Source organism: Nicotiana attenuata, unplaced genomic scaffold (genome assembly GCF_001879085.1).
Source record: "Nicotiana attenuata strain UT unplaced genomic scaffold, NIATTr2, whole genome shotgun sequence".
Lineage (NCBI taxonomy): Eukaryota > Viridiplantae > Streptophyta > Magnoliopsida > Solanales > Solanaceae > Nicotiana > Nicotiana attenuata.
In genome coordinates this window covers 32,302-52,432 of record NW_017672718.1, presented here as the reverse complement: position 1 = coordinate 52,432, position 20,131 = coordinate 32,302, and the positions used below count along the sequence as shown (strand labels likewise).

The following is a 20,131-nucleotide window of genomic DNA, read 5'->3' as shown; positions in this document are numbered from 1 at the left end:
AGGGAATTTATGTTCAGCTATTTCTCCTTATAGGAGTACTCACATATGGAATAAGCAAGAAGAAAGCAGGGCTGTCAAATTTTAAAAAAAGAAAAGAGTTTGTTATCACCTGAAGGTATCATTTTGCAAGGAAACTGAGACAAAGAACATTTCTTGATCCCTGTCAACCTAGTCATATTGAAAAATTTGGAGGTCAGTTCAGAATTAAAGGTATATAAACTAATTAGAAGTGGAAAAGGCCTAAAGTATCAGTGCTATACCACTATGAGTTCACCATTTTTTGAAGCGCATATTGAATGGTCAGCAATGGAGTTTGCCTTTGGAGGTGAAAGCATGAGGCCTCTAACTGAAGTTTCCTTTAAAAGGGACAACTCTGGAAGAGACCTGAAGTTTGAACGCTAAACTCAGCAGGATATAGATAATTTCCCCCTTGTTTCGGTGAAAATATATAAGTAACTGAGGGAGAAAAACAAGTTAGATGCCACAGGCTTCTATGGGCATTCATCAGTTTATATTTAAGTGCACTGATAACCTCTCCTTTAAGAGGCAAATCTACATGTTTTACAGCATTATTCTTGTCCCAGAGATGGATCTGATGGCTTAGAGATCTCGTACGCCATAGTATGCTTTTGAACTAGAATCAAAAGGAAACATTTCTAAGCCAGTAGAAACCTTGTACGATCCATGACAGAATTCAACAATAAGGGAGTGGTCATGATAATATTATGGAGCACAATAAACCTCATACATCTGGTCACAGCACTAGAAGAAACATCACCTAATCTCAATTTTTCCGTTGGAGAAGAGAAGCATAAGGCCAGCCTCAGGCGTGTCAAATGTTGATGCCCAGCAACACAGAGAGGAATGGAACTTCTTTTTGTAGTATACTTTCTTAATACCCTGAATATAATTGCACGCAAAGAGAATACACGCTGAGATGGATTGCATGCTAGTTTAATACATGCCCACAGGCCAAATTGACACTCACCTGAACAATATGCAATAAGGAATAGACATACAAAGCTTTTTCAGAACAGAGCAATACTACTGGTTGCTTTGATGCACTATTATCCGAATTCCCCTTAATCATGTTTATTCCATCTGAAATGCTTAATCCTCGACCCGACAGTTCTTGTCCATCTGCAGAAAAGTTAGAAAATAGGAAATACATGAATATTTGCTAATTGTAAACGTTTATGAGCAAGCTTCACCAAGAATAGGAGCAACAGATTCTATAAATTATGGTTAAGTACCCAAAATCTGCATAAATAAAGCTCTGGAGGGTTTCTTTGGATGGACCATGGAAGGGCTTAGTATGTTTCCTGTTTCTGTCTCAAGGGCCAAGACTGATGAATCTTTTGTCGCTACCACTAAGATATTCTTGTCGAATCCATGCAAGCTGCACGTGTTGAACTGCATAGAGATGACACCAGCGCATATTTCACTGGCAATATGTGTTTGATACAGTATGCTTTTGCTGTCGGAATCAATTAATACTACCTGCATACCACAAATTGTGGGACTTCAAACACTCAATTTTTTAATCTGAATGGTAGACTTGAAAAGCATCTACAATATGTCACACACTCCCCTTTCTACAACCACAGGAAAACAGGTAACTGGGAGCTTTGTATTGAAGGCGCCGAACATATTCAATTAGGGTACTTGTCAAAACCTTAGAATGACTAAAGCCTTCAAAATGAAAGTTCAAATCAAGCTGAAAAATGTATGTATCTAAACACACACACACATTCACACAAGCTGCTTTCAATTAAAGCTTCGATGCTCGTCCATACAAGGAACCTCCATATCACACTGAATTAACAATAATAGTCAACCTAAAATTCTGAGATAAATTGCTAGAAAACATATTGGAAGAGTGGCATCATTCCCAAATGATCGGGACCGACATTTATGTTGGAAGGAGAGAAGTGCAGGATAAATTGCTAGAAAACCTATTGTATAGCTGGAAGAAAAATAGAAGCAGAAGCTTACATATCCTTGGTCAGAGCCAACAGCAAAATACTTAGAATCCTGGCTGGTGCTTATAGAAAGTACAGCTCCATTAACCTTAACAAGCTTGACACTCTGGATTGGGTTGCTTCCTTTCTTTGAACCTACTGTCAATAGCATGAATAAGTCAACAGTTCATTCTTTCTGCTGATTCTGGATTCATTTGCTTACATAAAGTAAAGAAAAAAGGGTATGTTTACGTTTAGGAGATCAATGCAGTTATGCTCACTTTTATTTTAATTCACTTTTAATTTATCTGGTAATATGATGATATGAGTTGGGCTTAAATGGAGAAGTGAGGATTCATATAGTCGACCGAACTTGTTTGAGATTGAGGCTTAGTTATTGGTGATGCTGTAATGCAGTTATGACCCAATAAAACGAAAATTTGCAGAAACGTCCACCGTAATTTTGAGTACCGAAATAAAGTATACACCTCAACCAATCTATGATGTACAGTAACATTCTCACATTTTTGCTGATATTCATGCTTCATACCTTGAAAGGACAGAAAACTGGTATCTGGGGCAAAAAACTCAGTTTTGAACTTATAGATACGTACCTGCACGACAAGTATACAGCAAAATAAGACCCTCAGAATGCAGAAAATCCCTTCAATTTTGGAATATCCATAAAAGGTAGGGTTTACCGTTCCACTTTGATCACCAGAGATGAGGATATGTAAGTCAGAGGTAAGACACAAAGCCGTTAATGGTATACCACTTAAGGAAAGGTTGTCCTCACTCTGCAGAGTTAAAATTGCAGTAAATTCAAATGGCAATAAACAGAAGAAGCTAAATGTCAACATAAGTGATGGGCTCACTTTATTGAATTGATTATAAATTGACAGTCCTCCTACTAGCTTTTTGCATATACAACTGAAAAAAGTAAGGCTGTTGAGACAACTGGAGGATACATGTTACTATCCAAGACAAAGACATCTTTGTGATCAATCAAATATAAGCAATGGTTCTGTTGCGACATGGTCTTTTGACAACTTATGGTCGACTAACAAGAAAGAGAAAATGGCTTTCGAGATTCCAAAATAGAAATTTCTTGCTACATTACCTGCTGAGTTAGTGAAACAATAGGAAGTGGATTTGGGCATGAGACATCCCAAAAGTTTATGGCTCCATTACTGTGTCCACTTACGAATACATTTTTGGCCTTGGAAAATTGAGTTGAATTTGGACCAGTTCCATCTTTTTGTGCCCTCTCAAATGGAAAAAGAGGCATACTATCTTTTATCAGGCTACTATAGTCCTGCAAAACCAAAAAAGGATGTCAATAATTATAGCATTGAAAAATCAATTGTAGAAGTAAAATGTATCAGATGAAGAATAAGTATGCTCACCTGATCCATGGAAAACAACATGTAGGAATTGTTTACTACAAATTTTGCAATGGTGATGCTTGAATCAACAAGTGGGAGCTTCACCCTCACTTCCCTTGGAAGTGATGGTGGTGACCTAGACTGGTACTGTAATAAGTACCTTTCAATCAAAGAATCATCATATGTGTAAATATGGCCAGACTTTGATACCAAAAGTAACGAACTGTTAATGTTCTTTCTCGATGCAGGGAAGCTTGATATAATCTCCATGTCCAGACAAGACTCAGGAGGGTGAAGTCCCAACTTAATTGTGCGAGATTCAGTGTGCTCATTTAGTAGAACTACCTGCCAAGTGCCAAATGACAAATCGTATGACTTTGAGTGAATGCAGGCCTATTCGATGAAAATAAGAAGGCAATCCAAAACAAAAAAACCTACTTAATGTTGTTCTTATAAAAGTCGAGATGAGTGTGGAACCATCACCATTCAATTAGCCTTATTTAGTGACTAGTCTTGCAAATGAAGTGAGAGAAACCTAGACTAATGCATAATTAGACAGCAACAGATTGGAAAAAGAAAACGTGTTGACCAATTTGCAACAACAAATTAACCTAAAATGAAGTGGCAGCTATACACGAGGACTGGAGTCCAAACTCTGAATTCATCGAGGAAAGCAAGAGTGACAGAATAACATAAACACACATATAAATAAAAAAGTAACCTGTAGCAAATTTGCTGCTTGACAATCTGGGGAGCCCATAACATATAATCGACTTGCTTTTCCTTCTGCATAGGCCCATATTAGTTTTGCTATAGGGATTTTGTCTAATTTATATCCAAGATTCAGTTTACAAATAGGGGCACTTTGAGTTCCACTAGGCAATTCCTCAAGTTCTTGATGTATGCTTGAATTTGATGTGGCTGGAATACTCCAGATGAATATCTCCCCGTTGTTGTATCCAACAACTAGTTTACTTCCATAAGGGCAGCACCAACATGCTGTGGTTGCTTTTTTTGTCTCACTACCCGTAGATTGCAAAGGACTTCCCCCAGTTGTAAAGATTGCTTTGCTCTCTCGAATTGCCCATAATATTATAACACCATCTTTGTAAACAATAGCCACCCTACGTTAAAATCATAAACAACGATTTTTCATAAAGGTATAGTAACATAGTCCCCAACTCGTATGAGGCTGAGGCGTAGTAGGGGTTAGTTGTCATTGTTGTGTAGTAACATAGAAATCACCATATAATCATCAAAACCATAATAAACCTTGGTCTGTAAAAGCATATTCATTTCAACATGATACAGTATGAGGACAATTCAACAGACAAAGTTATCAGTAGTGCCTCATCTCATATCTGGTAAGTACAACTTGAATAAGCTCAGAAACCCCTATGTTTCACAAATGAACTTCAGATAAAGTTACTGAACCCACTTTTTGAACATTTGAGATATGCATGGCTAGTAACTTCTAGAATGTAGTGTTTCTAACAACAATAATAAGATTTTGGGTAATGCTAACTTTCTTCCCATCAGCAATACAGTAAGAGTTATGAAACAAAAGTCTCCAGCAAAGAAGACAGGTAACTATTAATAGGAAGCTTTACCTCTTATATATTTTTTTTGAGGTGAAATAGATTGAAAGATTGACAAGTACGAATTTATTGAATCAAAAGCAGCACTAAGCTTTTGCCAGTAAACATACAGGATAGAGTTCCTTGATCTGGTCTTTATAAAACTGAGAAATATAACATAAAAGTTACCTCTTACTTTCTGCAGCAGGTTGAGGCAGTATATGGGCTACAGCGTTGTCCCCCGCTACTTCATTTGATAGGCCTGAATGCGGATCATTTGTCAGGCCAACATGAGGTGGTATGTGATTGAGGACCTATAAATGGAATAATGACTGAACCATCTGTTTAACAATTCTCTTATTCTTTTTTTTTGGGGGGGGAGGGGGGGGGGGTTACTTCTAAACCATCTATAAAATGTATTTCCATTGTTCCTTAATGTCAAATTTAATCCACAATAAATGTTTCTGACTACAAATACTTCGGTACACTAGAAGTCGCTTCCATTTGAAACAAAAAGATCTAAATTTATATGCATACTTTCATCCACGAACCCCTGAACCAAGTTACGAGCATTAGTGATCACAAACAAATATGAGAATCTCTCAAGCAACTTTACTTCATGAGTAAACTGCAGTTGAATTTTAGCATCAACAAAATCGAAACAATGAATAACCAACATGTATAAATAAGAGAATTGGTCTCACCATGCGATTCTGAAAAAGGAATGCAATATTCCATTTTCTCTATATTACAGGATTCTTTAACAACCTTCATAATTGAAACATGTCCTGATGAATCTCCAAGGTACCTGTGGACAGCACAATGAACCTCAGGCTCACATATTCTTGGCATACAAATCAGAGTATCCTAGATGTACCGTCAAAGCACTTACAGGTAGGAAGTCTGCTGTATGATTGTAAAAGAAGTGATTTCCCGGTCGAAGTCATGAACATTACACAAATACCTCTGCTCTACATCCCAGACCTAATGATGACCAAGTAACTAAATTATTAGTCTCACAACACAGTTATTGCCACACTCAAGCAAGTAAATATAGCCGAGACAGTTAACCTTTTAAAGCAACAGTGGAAGGAAATCTCCTACTTAGAAAAATAAAGTGAGAAAAGACTTTGGTACTGCTTATAGAGTATGTTAACTTGCCTCAATTCGATTATTGGAGTTTATGTTAATGAGGAGGCCTTGGTTCTCCATAAACTGCAAGACCAAAATAATAAATTAGCATAAACTTGTAAAAAGCATTTTCATTAGAGATCGGTTTTACAAGATGCATGCTCATGGTATTGCACGTATTTCCATGTCAATGGAGAAATTTCTTTGCAGGATTCAGAAGATCCATACCTGCAAAAATTTGGTCGACATGGTATCTGACGATACCAGCAGAGCTTGTGTACTATCTTTCCCAAATAATTTGATCCGTCCATCTCTGCATATTAAACACAAAATTGAAATTTCCAACACCTTGAGTCATGGGCCTAAAGGGGCTGGTTTTTTCTAGTGTCACTGAAACATAACATTTTCCCAACACTTACTTGGTAGCAAGAGCAACAATTTTTTGAATGGAGTCATAAGCTGATAGCACAGTTCCTGATGGGATGCCATAATGATAAACACAGCGGGGATTTATGTGTTCAGGTTTCAGACCATCTGAATCTCCCCCAGGCTGCAACACAAGATTTAGCAATATGTAAAACTACAATGCAATGCAACTGTGTTTCTCTTAACTTGCTCCAAAAATTAATTAAATTCAAATTTAAATATTTAAAAAAAGTAAAAACTAAAAAAATACTAACTATAATCCCTATTTTCCAACCTTAGATTGCTCATTTACCCTTCCATATCAACTAGGATTTATACTTTTGACATGCATGTAGTATGACAAGATTAGTTCTTCTTTTGCTTAATTAACATTGAACTAGGAAATTTTTAAGTGGCCAATAATAATTTTTTTCAAAAGAAAATATTACTTTAAGTGGCCAATAATTAGTTAGGTTACTTAAATATATAGAAAGAAGGCAAGTTTTAATACCCAAAGAAAATTGACAACACTAGTAAATTTCAAGAATTTTAAAAATTTTATGGATTATAATGATGAAATCAACAAATAATGTTAAACCTAAATTTAAAAACATTAACATATAAACTTATTGAAGGAATTCCTGAACCTAAAGAAAGTGAAAGAAAAGTACTAAAAGAATATTCATGTAACGTTAAAAAAAGAAGAGCTAGAGATATAGAGAATTTACATTTCAATTACGAGATTCCTTGTCAAATATCAAGATTCTTGTACACTCTAAATAAACAGAAGTCGTTCATATGATTAAGAGATTATGTGACGAAGAAAAAATCTAAAGATTTGAAAATAGGTTTTTTCCTAAAAAAAAATTGAAGGGCCGGCCCGCCCTAACCCCCGCCCTCTTAGGGGTGGGCTGGGGTGGGCTGTCCATTTTAAGGCCCATATAGATGGAGGGCCGGCATCCTAGCCCACCAAATTTAGAAGCCCGTGAGGCTTGGACTGGGTTGGGTTGGGCTAGCAGGGCTAAAGACTCTTCTCCTCCACGCGGCACCCCCAGAAGATGGCCAAAATTTCACGGTATAGCCAGTTTTCGGACTGGTCAATCAAAAATAGCCAGCGTTTACCAAGTCAATGAAAAATAGCCATCGTTTTGCTGCAATAGAGACCGGTCTAGCATAATATATTGGAGTTCGGTGCACTTGTGTATGAACTCCAGCATATTATGCTGGACCGGTATACTTTGCTGGCTCCAGTATAATATATTGGAGACGAGCACTGGTGCTCCAAACTCCAGTATATTATACTGGACCATTATACTTGCTGGAACTCCAGTATATTATGCTAGAGTTCTAGTGTATTTATGCTGGAACTCCATCATATTATGCTGGAGTTCCAGCATACTATCCTGGAACTCCGGTATAATATGCTGGAGTTCAAGTATACCTATGCTGGAACTCCAGCATAATATACTGGAGTATTTTCCGGGTTTTGAACAGTGTTTTCGCTCAGATTTATCTTTACATAAAAAGTGGCTAAATTTCGATTACTTTTGAAATTGGGCTATTTTTGAACGACCAGTTGTAAATCTGGCTATTTTTAAAAATCACCTCAGAAGATGTGTTGCCAGATGTTTAGGTTTCTTAGGTTCATGGACCTCGTAATGGAATCATGGGCCGAGGGCCCACAGCCCACTTCTCTTCGAACATTCATTTATTGAGGTCCATATTTGCGTGTGGGCTCTGGCGCTACATCCCCGCTCTTCACTCTTGTGCCTTTGCGTGCTAAAGAGTGCATGTGGCAAAAATATCCGATCTAAACAGAATTAATTCCTTTTTCCTTTTTCTTTTCTAATCTTTTTCTCCGACAGATATTATGTCCCCCGACATGTGTCCTAAATTCATAGGTTTTTGTAAAATGTGAAAATAGGAGAGGTTGGTAAGTCTAACACTCCAACTAGTCTATTTCATGGGCCACAAAGAAGCAGAATATCGTCACTCTTAGCCTTATTCTACGACCAGCAGTTGACTAGTTCATACTTACAAAAAGATTACGTGCTTCTTTTTCCGTTATTATTGTTTTGCTCACTCCACTCTCCTACCTAAACCACAAAGACCACTTAATTCAGCTTCTTCTGTTAAAAGAAAAAAATTAATCCTACAGATAAAGAAAAAAAAATCTTGAAATCAACTAGTAATTTTTGTAACAAAAATGGCACCCAATTAAAAGCTTGTATGCAACTTCTAGAGATCTTGTATTTAACCATATTTTGACCCAAATAGAAACTACTGATTCCAAAAACAACATAGAGATCCCATACTACTAAAGCAACGGAACATAAATGCGGTCACATCATTACAAAAACAGTCTTTATTCACCTATTTAATCAGATTCCTAAAAATTTTGAAGTAAAAGATTCTTTACTCAACTTTTATAGAAGTCACAGAGAGAATGGATATTGTTATTTAGAGACACTAATATTAAATCCAAAACTTCCTAAACTAGCAGTGTTACAGTATCTCTCCAGAGGTTCCTATACTTTTGCTAAATGAAGACTACAATTAAGAGTGGTGCAAAAAGATGATCTTCTTATCCAATTTATTTTTAGCACGCCAATTAAAAAAATACTAAATTCTACACAAAAATACCTACTATGACTAAACTACCCCTACTTAAACATTTAATGTGAGGAATAAGAAAACTTTTTAGGGATATGTACATAGGGGTTATTTTGTGAAAATAAATTGAATTCTTTCTTGATTGCATAGCTGGACACTTATTTTGAACTAAAATAGAAAAGCAAATTGGACACTTATTATGAACCGGAAGTAAAGCCTAGCATTATTGCGTGATCGCGTCATGCTTCACAACTTTCGAGATCAATCAAGTCCAACTTCAAGAGCTTCTCAATAACAGTTTGAAATTCAAAAATCATTCTTCTCTTACTTTAACACACTAATAATAAAATCAACTGAGTATTGAAATTAGTGAAAAGAAACAGAAAACGAGAAGAAATTATTGGTAATGTAAAATCTCAGCAATGATCGACACTGACAATATCCATGGATTTTCTCTGTGACTCTTCAAATTCGATTTCAAAAAACAAAATCGGAATAGAAAAAGAAGATCCAGAAGTAAAAGTTAAAGAGGTAATAACAGAGATCAGTACTCACCTTCTTAACAAAAGAAGCCTTCTCAACGAGCTTCTTCAACATACTCATAAATATATACACACACTTGTGCTGCTCGGAAAACTCAGTAAATGTGAAGATCGAAGTTTTTTGAATTAATCGAAGAACAAAAATGGAGAAAGGAAGAAAAATGGTGAGTGCTTAGTTAAGACTGAGGAAAAGAAATGCCAAAAACAAGAGAGAGAGAGAGAGAGAGAAGAGCAAAGGGAAGACGGCAGTTGATTTTTACCGTTTCGTTTTTGTGATTGGACAAGGATAGACCAGTGTTTTATTTTGTAATTTTTGTATCTTTCCTATTCAATTAGGGACACGTGGAGGCTGATGAGGTTGATCCGAAGATTGCGAGAGAGAAACGGGTTGGACGGTGCCATCGGGTATCAACTGTCTGAAATAAAACAAAACAATATCCATTTCAATATGTACATCCAATTTTCAAATAATCAGATTTATTTTTATTTGTGTGATTAAGATACTTTTTAGCTTTACTCGATTAATTTTTTTGCTCTTTTATTTTTAAATTTATTAAGAAATCCTTTTCTTGAGACTAAAATTTATAGGAAACAATTTTTCTACCTTATACAAGGTAAGAATAAAGTCTACATACACCTTACTTTTCTATGACTCCATCTATTAAACTGGATGTGTTATTTTTCTTGTAGTGTGATTAAGATATCTACATTAAAGAAAGATCATTAAGGGTGTGTTTGGTATAACAGAAAATATTTTTCAAGAAAATATTTTCTTGGAATACAAGTAGTAATTTTATTCATTTTTCGGTGTTTGATACGCAAATTAAGAAAAATGACTTCTCAAGAGTATTCATTAATAATTTAGATATAATAAACATGAAGCCATAAACTTTCAAACCATCAACCTTCCGAACCCACAAATTTCATAAACTTTCGAAACCGCGGAATTTCGAACACATAAACTTTATAATTTCTAAACCCATAAACTTCCAAACACATAAACCTCCGAACTCATAACTTTGGAACTTGTAAAATTTTGAACCTTTAAACCGATAAATAAAAAAACTAAAACTGAAAATATATATAAAAAATATTTTTTTTGGGGGGGTGGGGGGGGTGGGGGGTGGAGGTGAGGGGGTGGAGGTGAGTGGTGCTGAAAAATAAAAAAACAGAAATTTAAAATTGCCAAAAAACAAAAATAAGGTAAAAAAATAATTTTTTTGCGGGAGGGGTGGTGGGGGTGGGGGTGGGGTGGAGGAGAGTAGGGTGGATGGTAACGGAAAAACTGAAATTTGAAAGAAAAAAACAAGCCTTTTTTGGAGAGAGGGGGTGGGGTGGGTTGGTGAGGGTGGGGAAGGTTGAGAAGGAGTTTTGAAAAATATTTTCCCTTCTCTTGATAAGGAAAACATTTTCCTTCAATTGGAAGAAAATGAGTTCATAAGGAAAATGTTTTCCAAAACATTTAAGCCATCCAAACATGAAAAAATTAAAAAATATTTTTGAAAAAATATTTTCCTTCATACCAAATACACCCTAAGAGTATTTCTTTTTCCCTTTACTTTTGGTGGTAAAGATAACAAGATGGTTTTGAGAAAATGGAAATTAGTGATATTTGGTCATGGCAGTTGGGTGTAAGAGTGTACTAGAGGTTTTTGGCCACTTAACTTCACACGTGTTACACTTTTGGTTTTGACTTCAAACAAGTTGGTAATAACACGTGGATCCCCAATTTTGTGCGTCTATCTTTTTCAAGCTTTCTCTTTGACAGATGAAAAGAAGATCTACAGAAATAATATTCATTTGGCGAAATACATAAATGGCTCCTCCAAGGTCCACAACGGTCATTTGAACACCTTGACCTATTTATCAAATAGACACCTCAAGTTATTTTTCAGTGTATCCCTTAAACCCTTCAAAGTGACATGGCAAAATGTGTGTACTACACTCGCGTTGCAGCAAGTGAAGCCTTTCAAAATTGTGTTTATTTCTTTTCTTTTTTTAATTTAACTGGTGGAGCCCACTTTTCCTCACTCTTTCTTCTCCAAAATTTTCTTCCGTTATTCACTGCACCTTAACCCACCATTCTCAACACCACAACTTTACCATGATAGTGAATGTGCAAAACAGTAGAAGCCATTGAAAACCCCGGCTTGTAGAAGCCATTGAATACAGTAGAAGCTATTCACTGCATAATTTTTTCTCATCCATTCCTCTTCAGCCAATCCCAAGAGGCAAAAATTGGTGGTGAAACAGTGGTGTCTTCAGCTGCAATTAATAGAGCTCGCCGGAACAGATTTTCCGGCAAAAATTCGGCTAGCAAATAAGGTCAATGAACAACGACGCTACTGCCACAGTTACATCGGCTACTTCTAAAACCCGACTCAGAAGCAAAAACAACAGACCCCAGAAATTCGAAATTTTGCAGCAACATGGACAATAAACAGGAAGTGGTTCATGATTGTTGCCGGCGGTCATGACTCTTGCCGGCCTCCATGGCTATTACCGGCGTCAGTGGCTGTCTGGAAACGGCTGAAGGCACTTCGAGGAGGAAAGAGTCGTTTGGACAGAAGCAGCGGCGCCTTGGAGAGGAGGTTGGACGACTGGAATTCTTAGGGGGATTAGGGTCTGCTCTTGGTTGAAGAAGAAGAGGGGGTGGCTGGGAGGGGTCTAGGTCTCTAGGGTTTCAAGGAAGGAGGCAAACAGATCTTTTAATATTGTGTTTCTCTTTTCCTTTTTTATTAACTATAGACAAATTTTTTTAAAGAAATAATAGGTGTCATCTTTTGATTTGTTAATTTGCCACATAATCCGCGAGTGTAACTCACCTATAAGATCTGTCACTTTGAAGGGTTTATTGAGTTCAGTTTTTAGTCACGTGATATGTTTAAGTGAAAAGGTCTCAGTTGAGGTGTTCAAATGACCGTTGTGGACAACTTGGAGGGGCTGTTTATGTATTCGCCTATTCATTTTGGTTTATTGATAGCTCCGTTTATTGTGAGGAAAAACACAGAAATATATATTGTTAATCGCTCTAAAAAATACAGTCGATAAAATATATATTTTTGATATATATGTGTATTACACACAAGAAATATATATATATTTTATATATTTTTTGTTTAGCGTATGCAATTAGTTTTGATCAGCCAAAAAAATATTGTAACAAGAAGATATCAGGGAGTTTACATCAAAAACGTTCTTGAGTTTATATATGGGTAAAATCGGGGTTAATGAGCATCCCGATTTCCCGGTGGGGCAAACGAAGCAAGGACGTAACTGCAAGGAATCGGAATTGGAGCTGGGAGCCTCCCGTATCAAGGCCTGAACAAAACACCTACCCTCGGAGCCATCGAGACCATGCCCTCCCCCGGACCCGGTTCGAGCTCCGAGTTCTCGGAAAGCATTGCCAAACGTCCGCACACGATTAACAGAATGTCGTGATATCGGTGCCCGATCGGTTAGCATGGCATGAATCTCGACCCATATCAGCAGTAGATCAGTGATTAGCGAAAAGGAATATCTTTAACTTTCTTAGAATTATACTTAGGGTAAAACTCCCCTACTATATAAAGGGGAGGTTTATTATTCAATGGACTCTCTGTAACAAGCATACCAAAGCAATATACATCTGTTTTCTCTGTTTCTAAAAGTTATTCAAAGTTCTTCCTTTTGCCCATAAGTTCTTCATAAATGTTGGCTCTGAACCGAGGACAGGCTACTTGTTAAGCTTTTAACAGAGCCCGGACTCAATATCACTATTGGTTTGGCTGTTTATTCTATCTTTTATTTGCTTATCTAACGTCATAAATCACTTGTTGAATTAATCCGCATATCCTTAAGACCCTGTATAAATTCAATTGTTATCCATTTTTAACGGTAAACAGTTTGGCGCCCACCGTCGGGCTTAGAATAATAGTGGTAGTTTGATACAAATTTCCATAACACACTATTATTTTACGCTTTCTCTTTGAGATTTTAATTTCAGATCTACCTAAGAATGTCAAACTCTCAGTCTACTCACTTGAATGTTGATGCTAAATCTGGCCATCATGGCGAAAACAACAATATAGTACCTAGCAAGAGGTGCCGCCTACTGATCCCAATGGAGTCCCAATTGCAGACCCAATCAATGCCAACTCACATGTGGCCATCGACGCCAACCTACCGACCGACCCTGAGAACACCGTTTGCGGAGGAGCCCGACCAACGACTCGAGGTACGCCTGGAGGTAAAGGCTACGAGATCAATCTGCGGGTGATATTCGAAATGTTACAGGCCGAACAAGTGGAGATAGCACAACTGCAGAACCAAAGCCACGCCCCCAGCAGAGTTAAGCCCGGACCATCTCGAGAAAACACCCGAAGAAATGAGCAAGTCACTGAAAGTCCGGGTGAAGCTGAGTCCGAGACCAACCCCGAGATAATAAAAATGCTTGAGGAATTGACAAAGCGGGTGGAATCAGGGGAGAAAAAAATTGAGGCTAATGACAAAAAAATGGAGACTTATAATTTTAGAGTTTATCAAATCCCAAGAGCGTCCCCGATATTGAAGGGTATAGATTCCAAGAAATTTGTCCAAAAGCCTTTCCCTCCGGCACTGCACTAAAGCCATTCCCGAAGAAGTTCCGTATGCCCGATATTCCAAAGTATAACTGGACCACAGATCGAAATGAGCACGTATCCTCCTACATGTGTGCCATCAAGGGAAACGACTTAGAAGATGACGAGATCGAGTCGTTTTGTTAAAAAAGTTCGGAGAAACCGTGTCAAAGGGAGCAATGATATGGTACCACAACTTACCCCCAAATTCTATTGATTCGTTTGCTATGCTTGTAGATACCTTTGTGAAAGCGCTTGTCGAAACCAGAAAATAGGACCCTTTCAAGGTAAAACAAAGAGATAACAAAATGCTCAGGGAATTCATATCGAGGTTTCAAATGGAACGGATGGATCTGCCTCCGATTGCGGATGATTAGGCCGTTCTGGCGTTCACTCAAGGACTCAACCTCCGAAGCTCCTTAGCTTCACAGCAGTTAAAATAGAATTTGATAGAGCACCCGGCAGTAACTTGGGCCGACGTCCATAGCAGGTACTAGTTAAAAATTAGAGTCGAGGACGATCAGCTGGGCCCCCCCTCCGGGTCCGTTTATCCCATCAGAGCTAATGACAGATCTAAGAGAGTCGTCGATCATGAACCAAGATCGAATAGAGACCGGTATCAACTGTATAGCGGAGATCGAAGGGGTAACGGATATGGGCATAATCATGCGAGAAACAAAAAGAGGAACGATTGAGGCTATAGTAGCTGGGGACTCATGGGCAAAGACGGTTTCGACAGGCCACTCGGGGCCAAAGAGGCACCAAGGCTATCAGAATATAACTTCAACGTCAATGCTACCAGCATCATATCTGCCATCGGGCGCATCAAGAATACCAAGTGGCCTTGGCCTTTGCAGTCCGACCCTACCCAGAGAGACCCTAACTTAATGTGTAAGTATCATGGCACTCATTGCCATAGAACCGAGGATCGCCGATAGTTAAGAGAAGAAGTAGCCCGGTTATTCAATAATGGGCATCTTCGGGAATTTTTGAGTGATCGAGCCAAAAATCACTTCAGGAACAGGGACTCCAACAAACAAACCGAACAAGAGGAACCTCAGCACGTTATTAACATGATCGTTGGGGGAGCCGATGTCCCCAAGGGACTAGTGCTAAAGCGCACTAAGGTGTCCATCACAAGGGAAAAACGAACCTGAGACTATATCTCAGAAGGAACTATTTCGTTCACCGAAGAGGACGTCGAAGGCATTGTACAACTGCACAATGATGCACTGGTAATATCTGTACGTATAAATAAATTTTAAGTTAAACGTGTGTTGATTGATCTAGGTAGCTCGGCCAACATCATCAGATCGAGGGTTGTGGAGCAGTTGGTTCTACAAGACCAGATAGTGCCGACAGTTCGGGTGCTGAACGGATTTAACATGGCATGTGAAACTACTAAAGGGGAGATAACCCTACCGGTGAACACCGCTGGAACCACTAAGGAAACAAAATTCTATGTGATTGAAGGGGATATGAGATATAATGCTCTATTCGGAAGACCATAGGTTCACAACATGAGGGAGTACCTTCGACCTTGCACCAGTTATTAAAGTTACCTACACCGGGAGGAATCAAGACAATGTATGGAGAGCATCCAGCCGCAAAAGAAATGCTTGCAGTCGATGAAGTACTCCCAGTACTTGCCGTCTCGATGGTAAAAGGCGGGGAGTCAGCCAGAAAGGCCGAAGTTAAATAGCAATCACCGATGCCGGTCCCGGCTGGCCCAGAGGGACGAGAAGTCGATGAGGAAGATGATTACGGAGTTCCTAGATCGTTCATAACTCCCAATGATACCGACGCTACCAAATCTACGGTCGAAGAACTGGAGCAAATTATATTGACCGAACACCTGCTGGATCGAAAGGTATACCTGGGCACGGGGTTGACCCTCGGGTTCAGGAAAGAACTCATCGGTTTCCTTAAAATTAACATATCTTGCTTTTCCTGGTCCTATATTGATATGACAGGCATCCCGCCGGAGATAACCACTCACAATCTGAGTTTGGATCCGAAGTTCACCCGGTTAAACAGAAGAGGATGCCTCAATCTGAAATCAAGCATGCCTTTATCAAAGATGAGATATCTAAACTCCTTAAAATAGGTTCCATTCGGTAAGTGGAATACCCGGACTGGTTAGAACATAGTGGTAGTGCCTAAAAATGGAAATAAATTAAGAATGTACGTAGATTATAAAGACTTGAACAAGGCAGGCCCTAAGGACTCTTTTCCTTTGCCTAACATCGATTGCATAATCGATGCGACGGCTAGGCACGAGATACTCAGTTTTCTCGGCGCCTAATCTATGTACAACCAGATCCGGATGGACCCTGGCGATCAAAATAAACTTCCTTTATCACTAAGTTCGGCACCTACTGTTACAATATAATGCCGTTCGGACTAAAGAACGCCAGTGCCACTTATCAACAGGAGCGGATTCAGAGGGGTGGAAGGAGGTTCACCCGAACCCCCTTCGCCAAAAAATTACACTGTGTATATAAGGCAAAATCTATTTTTTACCTCTATATATTAAGTTTTGAACCCCCTTAACACAACCCAAAAGTGTAGCTTAGTGGTCAAGGGGGTTCAAAACCTTCCTAAGGTCATAGGTTCAATTCCCCACTAGCTACAATTTTTTTTGAACCCCCTTTGTGGAGATCCTGCCTCCGCCACTGCTTATCAACGCCTAATAAATAGGATGTTCGAATAACAAATAGGAAAATCAATGGAAGTTTATATTGACGACATGTTAGCTAAGTCCCTGCGAGTAGAGGAACATTTAAAACATTTGCAGGAAACCTTTGGCATATTGAAGAGATACAATATGAAGTTGAACCCCGAAAAATGAGCATTCAGGATCAAATCTGGAAAATTCCTTGGGTTCATGGTGTCCAACCGAGGGATCGAGATTAATCCCGATAAAATCAAAGCTATAGAAGACATCGCCGTAATGGACTGTGTCAAGGCCCTTCAGAGACTAACCGGGTATCGCCGCCTTAGGATGATTCATATCGAGGTCCTCAAATGAAAGCTATCGGTTCTTCTCGCTATTGAAGAAGAAGAATAACTTTTCTTGGACTACGGAGTGCCAACAAGCTTTGGAAGAACTCGAATGGTACCTTTCGAGTCTACCCCTACTGCATACTCCGAAGGCGGATGAGCAGCTATACCTTTACTTAGCTGTATCCGAAGTGGCGGTAAGTGGAGTCTTAGTCCGAGAAGAGGAAGGTACGATATTCCTATTTACTATGTTAGTAGAACTCTAGGCAAGGTTGAAAAAAGGTATCCTCACCTGGAAAAACTAGTGCTCGCTTTGCTAAGCGCCTCCAAAAAGTTGAAATCGTACTTTTAATACCACCCCATATGTGTCGTAACCTCTTACCCGCTAAGGAACATTATGCACAAACCCGAGCTCTAAGGGTCAGTTGGCCAAATGTGTAGTATAAATTAGATGGTATGATATCGAGTATCGACCCCGTACCGCCATCAAATTACAAATCTTGGAAGACTTCGTGGCCAACTTTACCCCGACCTTAATACCCGAAGTCGAAAAGGAATTGTTGTTAACCTCAGGGACTTTCTTGGGAATTTGGACCCTCTTTACGGACGGTGATTCGAACGCAAAGGGGTCCGAACTCGGCATCGTGTTGAGGCCACCTACGGGAAATGTAGTTAAGCAATCTATTCGAACTGTGAAATTGACTAACAATGAGGCCGAGTATAAGGCCATGATTGTAGGTCTCAAATTGGCTAAAAGCCTTGGGGCCGAGGTGGTCGAAGCTAAGTGTGATTCCCTACTTGTGGTAAATCAAGTTAATGGGACGTTCGAAGTAAAGGAGGAACGAATGCGAATATATTTAGATAAATTGCAGGTAACGTGATGGTAGGCTATAATCGTGTATTTTGGCCATTAATTGCACTCTAATTTGCTGCACTTTACTAGTGTTTGAGCTTTAAATAGTATTATTTTGCACTGAGTTTGTGTTTTATGCTTTGTAGGAGCGATTCCAAGTTACAATGAGGTTGTGGAGCTAATTCAAGCTATTTTGGAGCTTTGAAGTCTGAGTAAAAGCCCATGGATTAAGTTGGGATCGTGTTTGGGGATCAACGGACAGTAGTGCACTTAACAAGAGAAACGAAGAAATGAGAAGGAAGCCACCCAGGTGTGCGAGCGCGCACCGGGCGCGCAAGTAGATTAGAACACTATCCAAAGTGCGCGGCCATATGTGCGATCACTTGCTCAGGTGCGCGGCCGCGCACGTCCAGTTCATAAAACATTCCCAAGCCTATTTTGTAATTTTGAAGGAGACTCCTCTTGACCTATATGAAGCCAGCTCGTCTAAAAAGAAGGTATCTTGGAAGTTTAGAGCAACTTTTGGGAGAGAAGAAGGAAGGATGCAACAAAAATGCAGAATACTTGATCCAATTCATTCAATACGGAAGTTTGTGTGAATTTGGGAATTGTAATGTCTTCTTATTCTTCTAATACTCTTGTGATGAATACTTTCTCCATTATGGAGTAATCACTTTTAGGGTTAGTGACGGATGTTGTGAATTGACTATTGTTATGGGTTTTACTCTTTGTTAATTGCCCGAATTCATTGAATGAGTTATTAATTGAATTGCAAGAATTATTGTGGTTTTATTTTAATCGAAAGAGAAGTGTTGCTGCAATTTTCATTGTGCCATATTGTTTGGGTTGATTTTACGCCTCTCATAATTAATCGAAAGAGCTTAGAGAGTTATCAATCAACCCAGTTTAGAAGAAAGTCGAGAGGCGTTCTTCAACAGATCATTTATTCACTGTATTTGTGCTTATGTTTAGGACCTTTTATTAGGGTGATTAAGGGAACTCTCATTCATTCAAAAGAAGTATTTGAACCCCTAAGGTAGCCTAATCATTTGTTGAAATCGAAGGAGTCAATAGAAGTTAAGAGTGGACTTAACCTAGAGTTAATCGGAATAATAGTTGATCACATATCCTGTCACAACCCTTACTTCTCACCTTGATATTTAATCGTTGCTATTCAGTCATTAAATTACCATTAGTTTCTTACGATCAATAATTTTAGTTTTACTTGTAGTTGATAATAACATAAATCAAAGGTTTATTATCCTGGATAGTATTGAGCTGAAGATTTATTAGAACATTGTTTAAACCAATCCCTGTGGAGACGATTTAATACTATACTATCTTTGACTAGCGAGCCTAAGTTTTATACACTGGTTTTGCATACGTTCGAACTAAAGGAGGAACGAATGCGAAGGTATTTAGACAAATTGCAGGTAACGCTGTATCAATTCAAGGAATGGACCTTTCAGCACGTGCCCCGAGATCTAAATAGCAAGGCCGATGCTCTGTCTAACTTGGGGTCATCGGTTGATGATGATGAATTCAGCTCAAGAACAGTCGTACAACTCATGAAATCGGTAATGGAAGAAGGCCATGCTGAAATAAAGTCAATAAGTTAACTTGGGATTGGAGAAACAAGTACATAGAGTACTTGAAGACTGGGAACTTGCCCTCGGATTCTAAAGAATCAAGAGCTCTATGCACGAAGGCGGCCAGGTTCAGCCTGTCCGAAGGTACTTTGTTCAGAAGAACATTCGACGGCCCGCTCGCCATATGTTTGGGCCGGGAGATACCAAATATGTCTTGAGAGAAGTTCACGAAGGCACCTGCTGATAAGTAGGGATTTGGACTACTTATTTGCACTATTTTACTTTCGTTTTAGCTCAAAATTGCTTAAAGGTATTCCCGAAAACTAATGAAATGTGCTTGCTTGCAGGAGTGTTAGAATACGAGCTAAAGAGATGAAAATAAACTCAAGAATGAGTAATTTTGGATAAGGACAAAGACAAGGCTAGAAGGGCACCGTGCGGACCGCACAATATTGAGTACGGCCACAGATCATG

General features: G+C 38.7%; 1 protein-coding gene across 2 annotated transcripts in view; it reads right to left on the bottom strand.

Annotated features, from left to right (window-relative positions):
- LOC109214258 overlaps positions 1-9,896 on the bottom strand; it is an 11,905-nt gene extending 2,009 nt beyond the window's left edge. The window contains exons 1-18 of one of the 2 annotated variants that reach the window (XM_019378154.1): positions 9,628-9,896; positions 6,474-6,604; positions 6,283-6,367; positions 6,085-6,138; positions 5,816-5,907; positions 5,628-5,731; positions 5,113-5,185; positions 4,068-4,470; positions 3,368-3,691; positions 3,082-3,276; positions 2,663-2,758; positions 2,512-2,575; positions 1,996-2,120; positions 1,254-1,500; positions 989-1,140; positions 779-900; positions 261-384; positions 110-168 (exon numbers count right to left, since the gene is read on the bottom strand). In XM_019378154.1, the coding sequence (XP_019233699.1) occupies positions 110-168; positions 261-384; positions 779-900; positions 989-1,140; positions 1,254-1,500; positions 1,996-2,120; positions 2,512-2,575; positions 2,663-2,758; positions 3,082-3,276; positions 3,368-3,691; positions 4,068-4,470; positions 5,113-5,185; positions 5,628-5,731; positions 5,816-5,907; positions 6,085-6,138; positions 6,283-6,367; positions 6,474-6,604; positions 9,628-9,675 (2,498 nt within the window). In that variant the 5' untranslated portion in view covers positions 9,676-9,896. The remainder of the gene's footprint in view (positions 1-109; positions 169-260; positions 385-778; positions 901-988; positions 1,141-1,253; positions 1,501-1,995; positions 2,121-2,511; positions 2,576-2,662; positions 2,759-3,081; positions 3,277-3,367; positions 3,692-4,067; positions 4,471-5,112; positions 5,186-5,627; positions 5,732-5,815; positions 5,908-6,084; positions 6,139-6,282; positions 6,368-6,473; positions 6,605-9,627) is intronic. The other variant, XM_019378155.1, reaches the window with a different exon arrangement.
- Between the last annotated feature and the right edge of the window lie 10,235 nt (positions 9,897-20,131).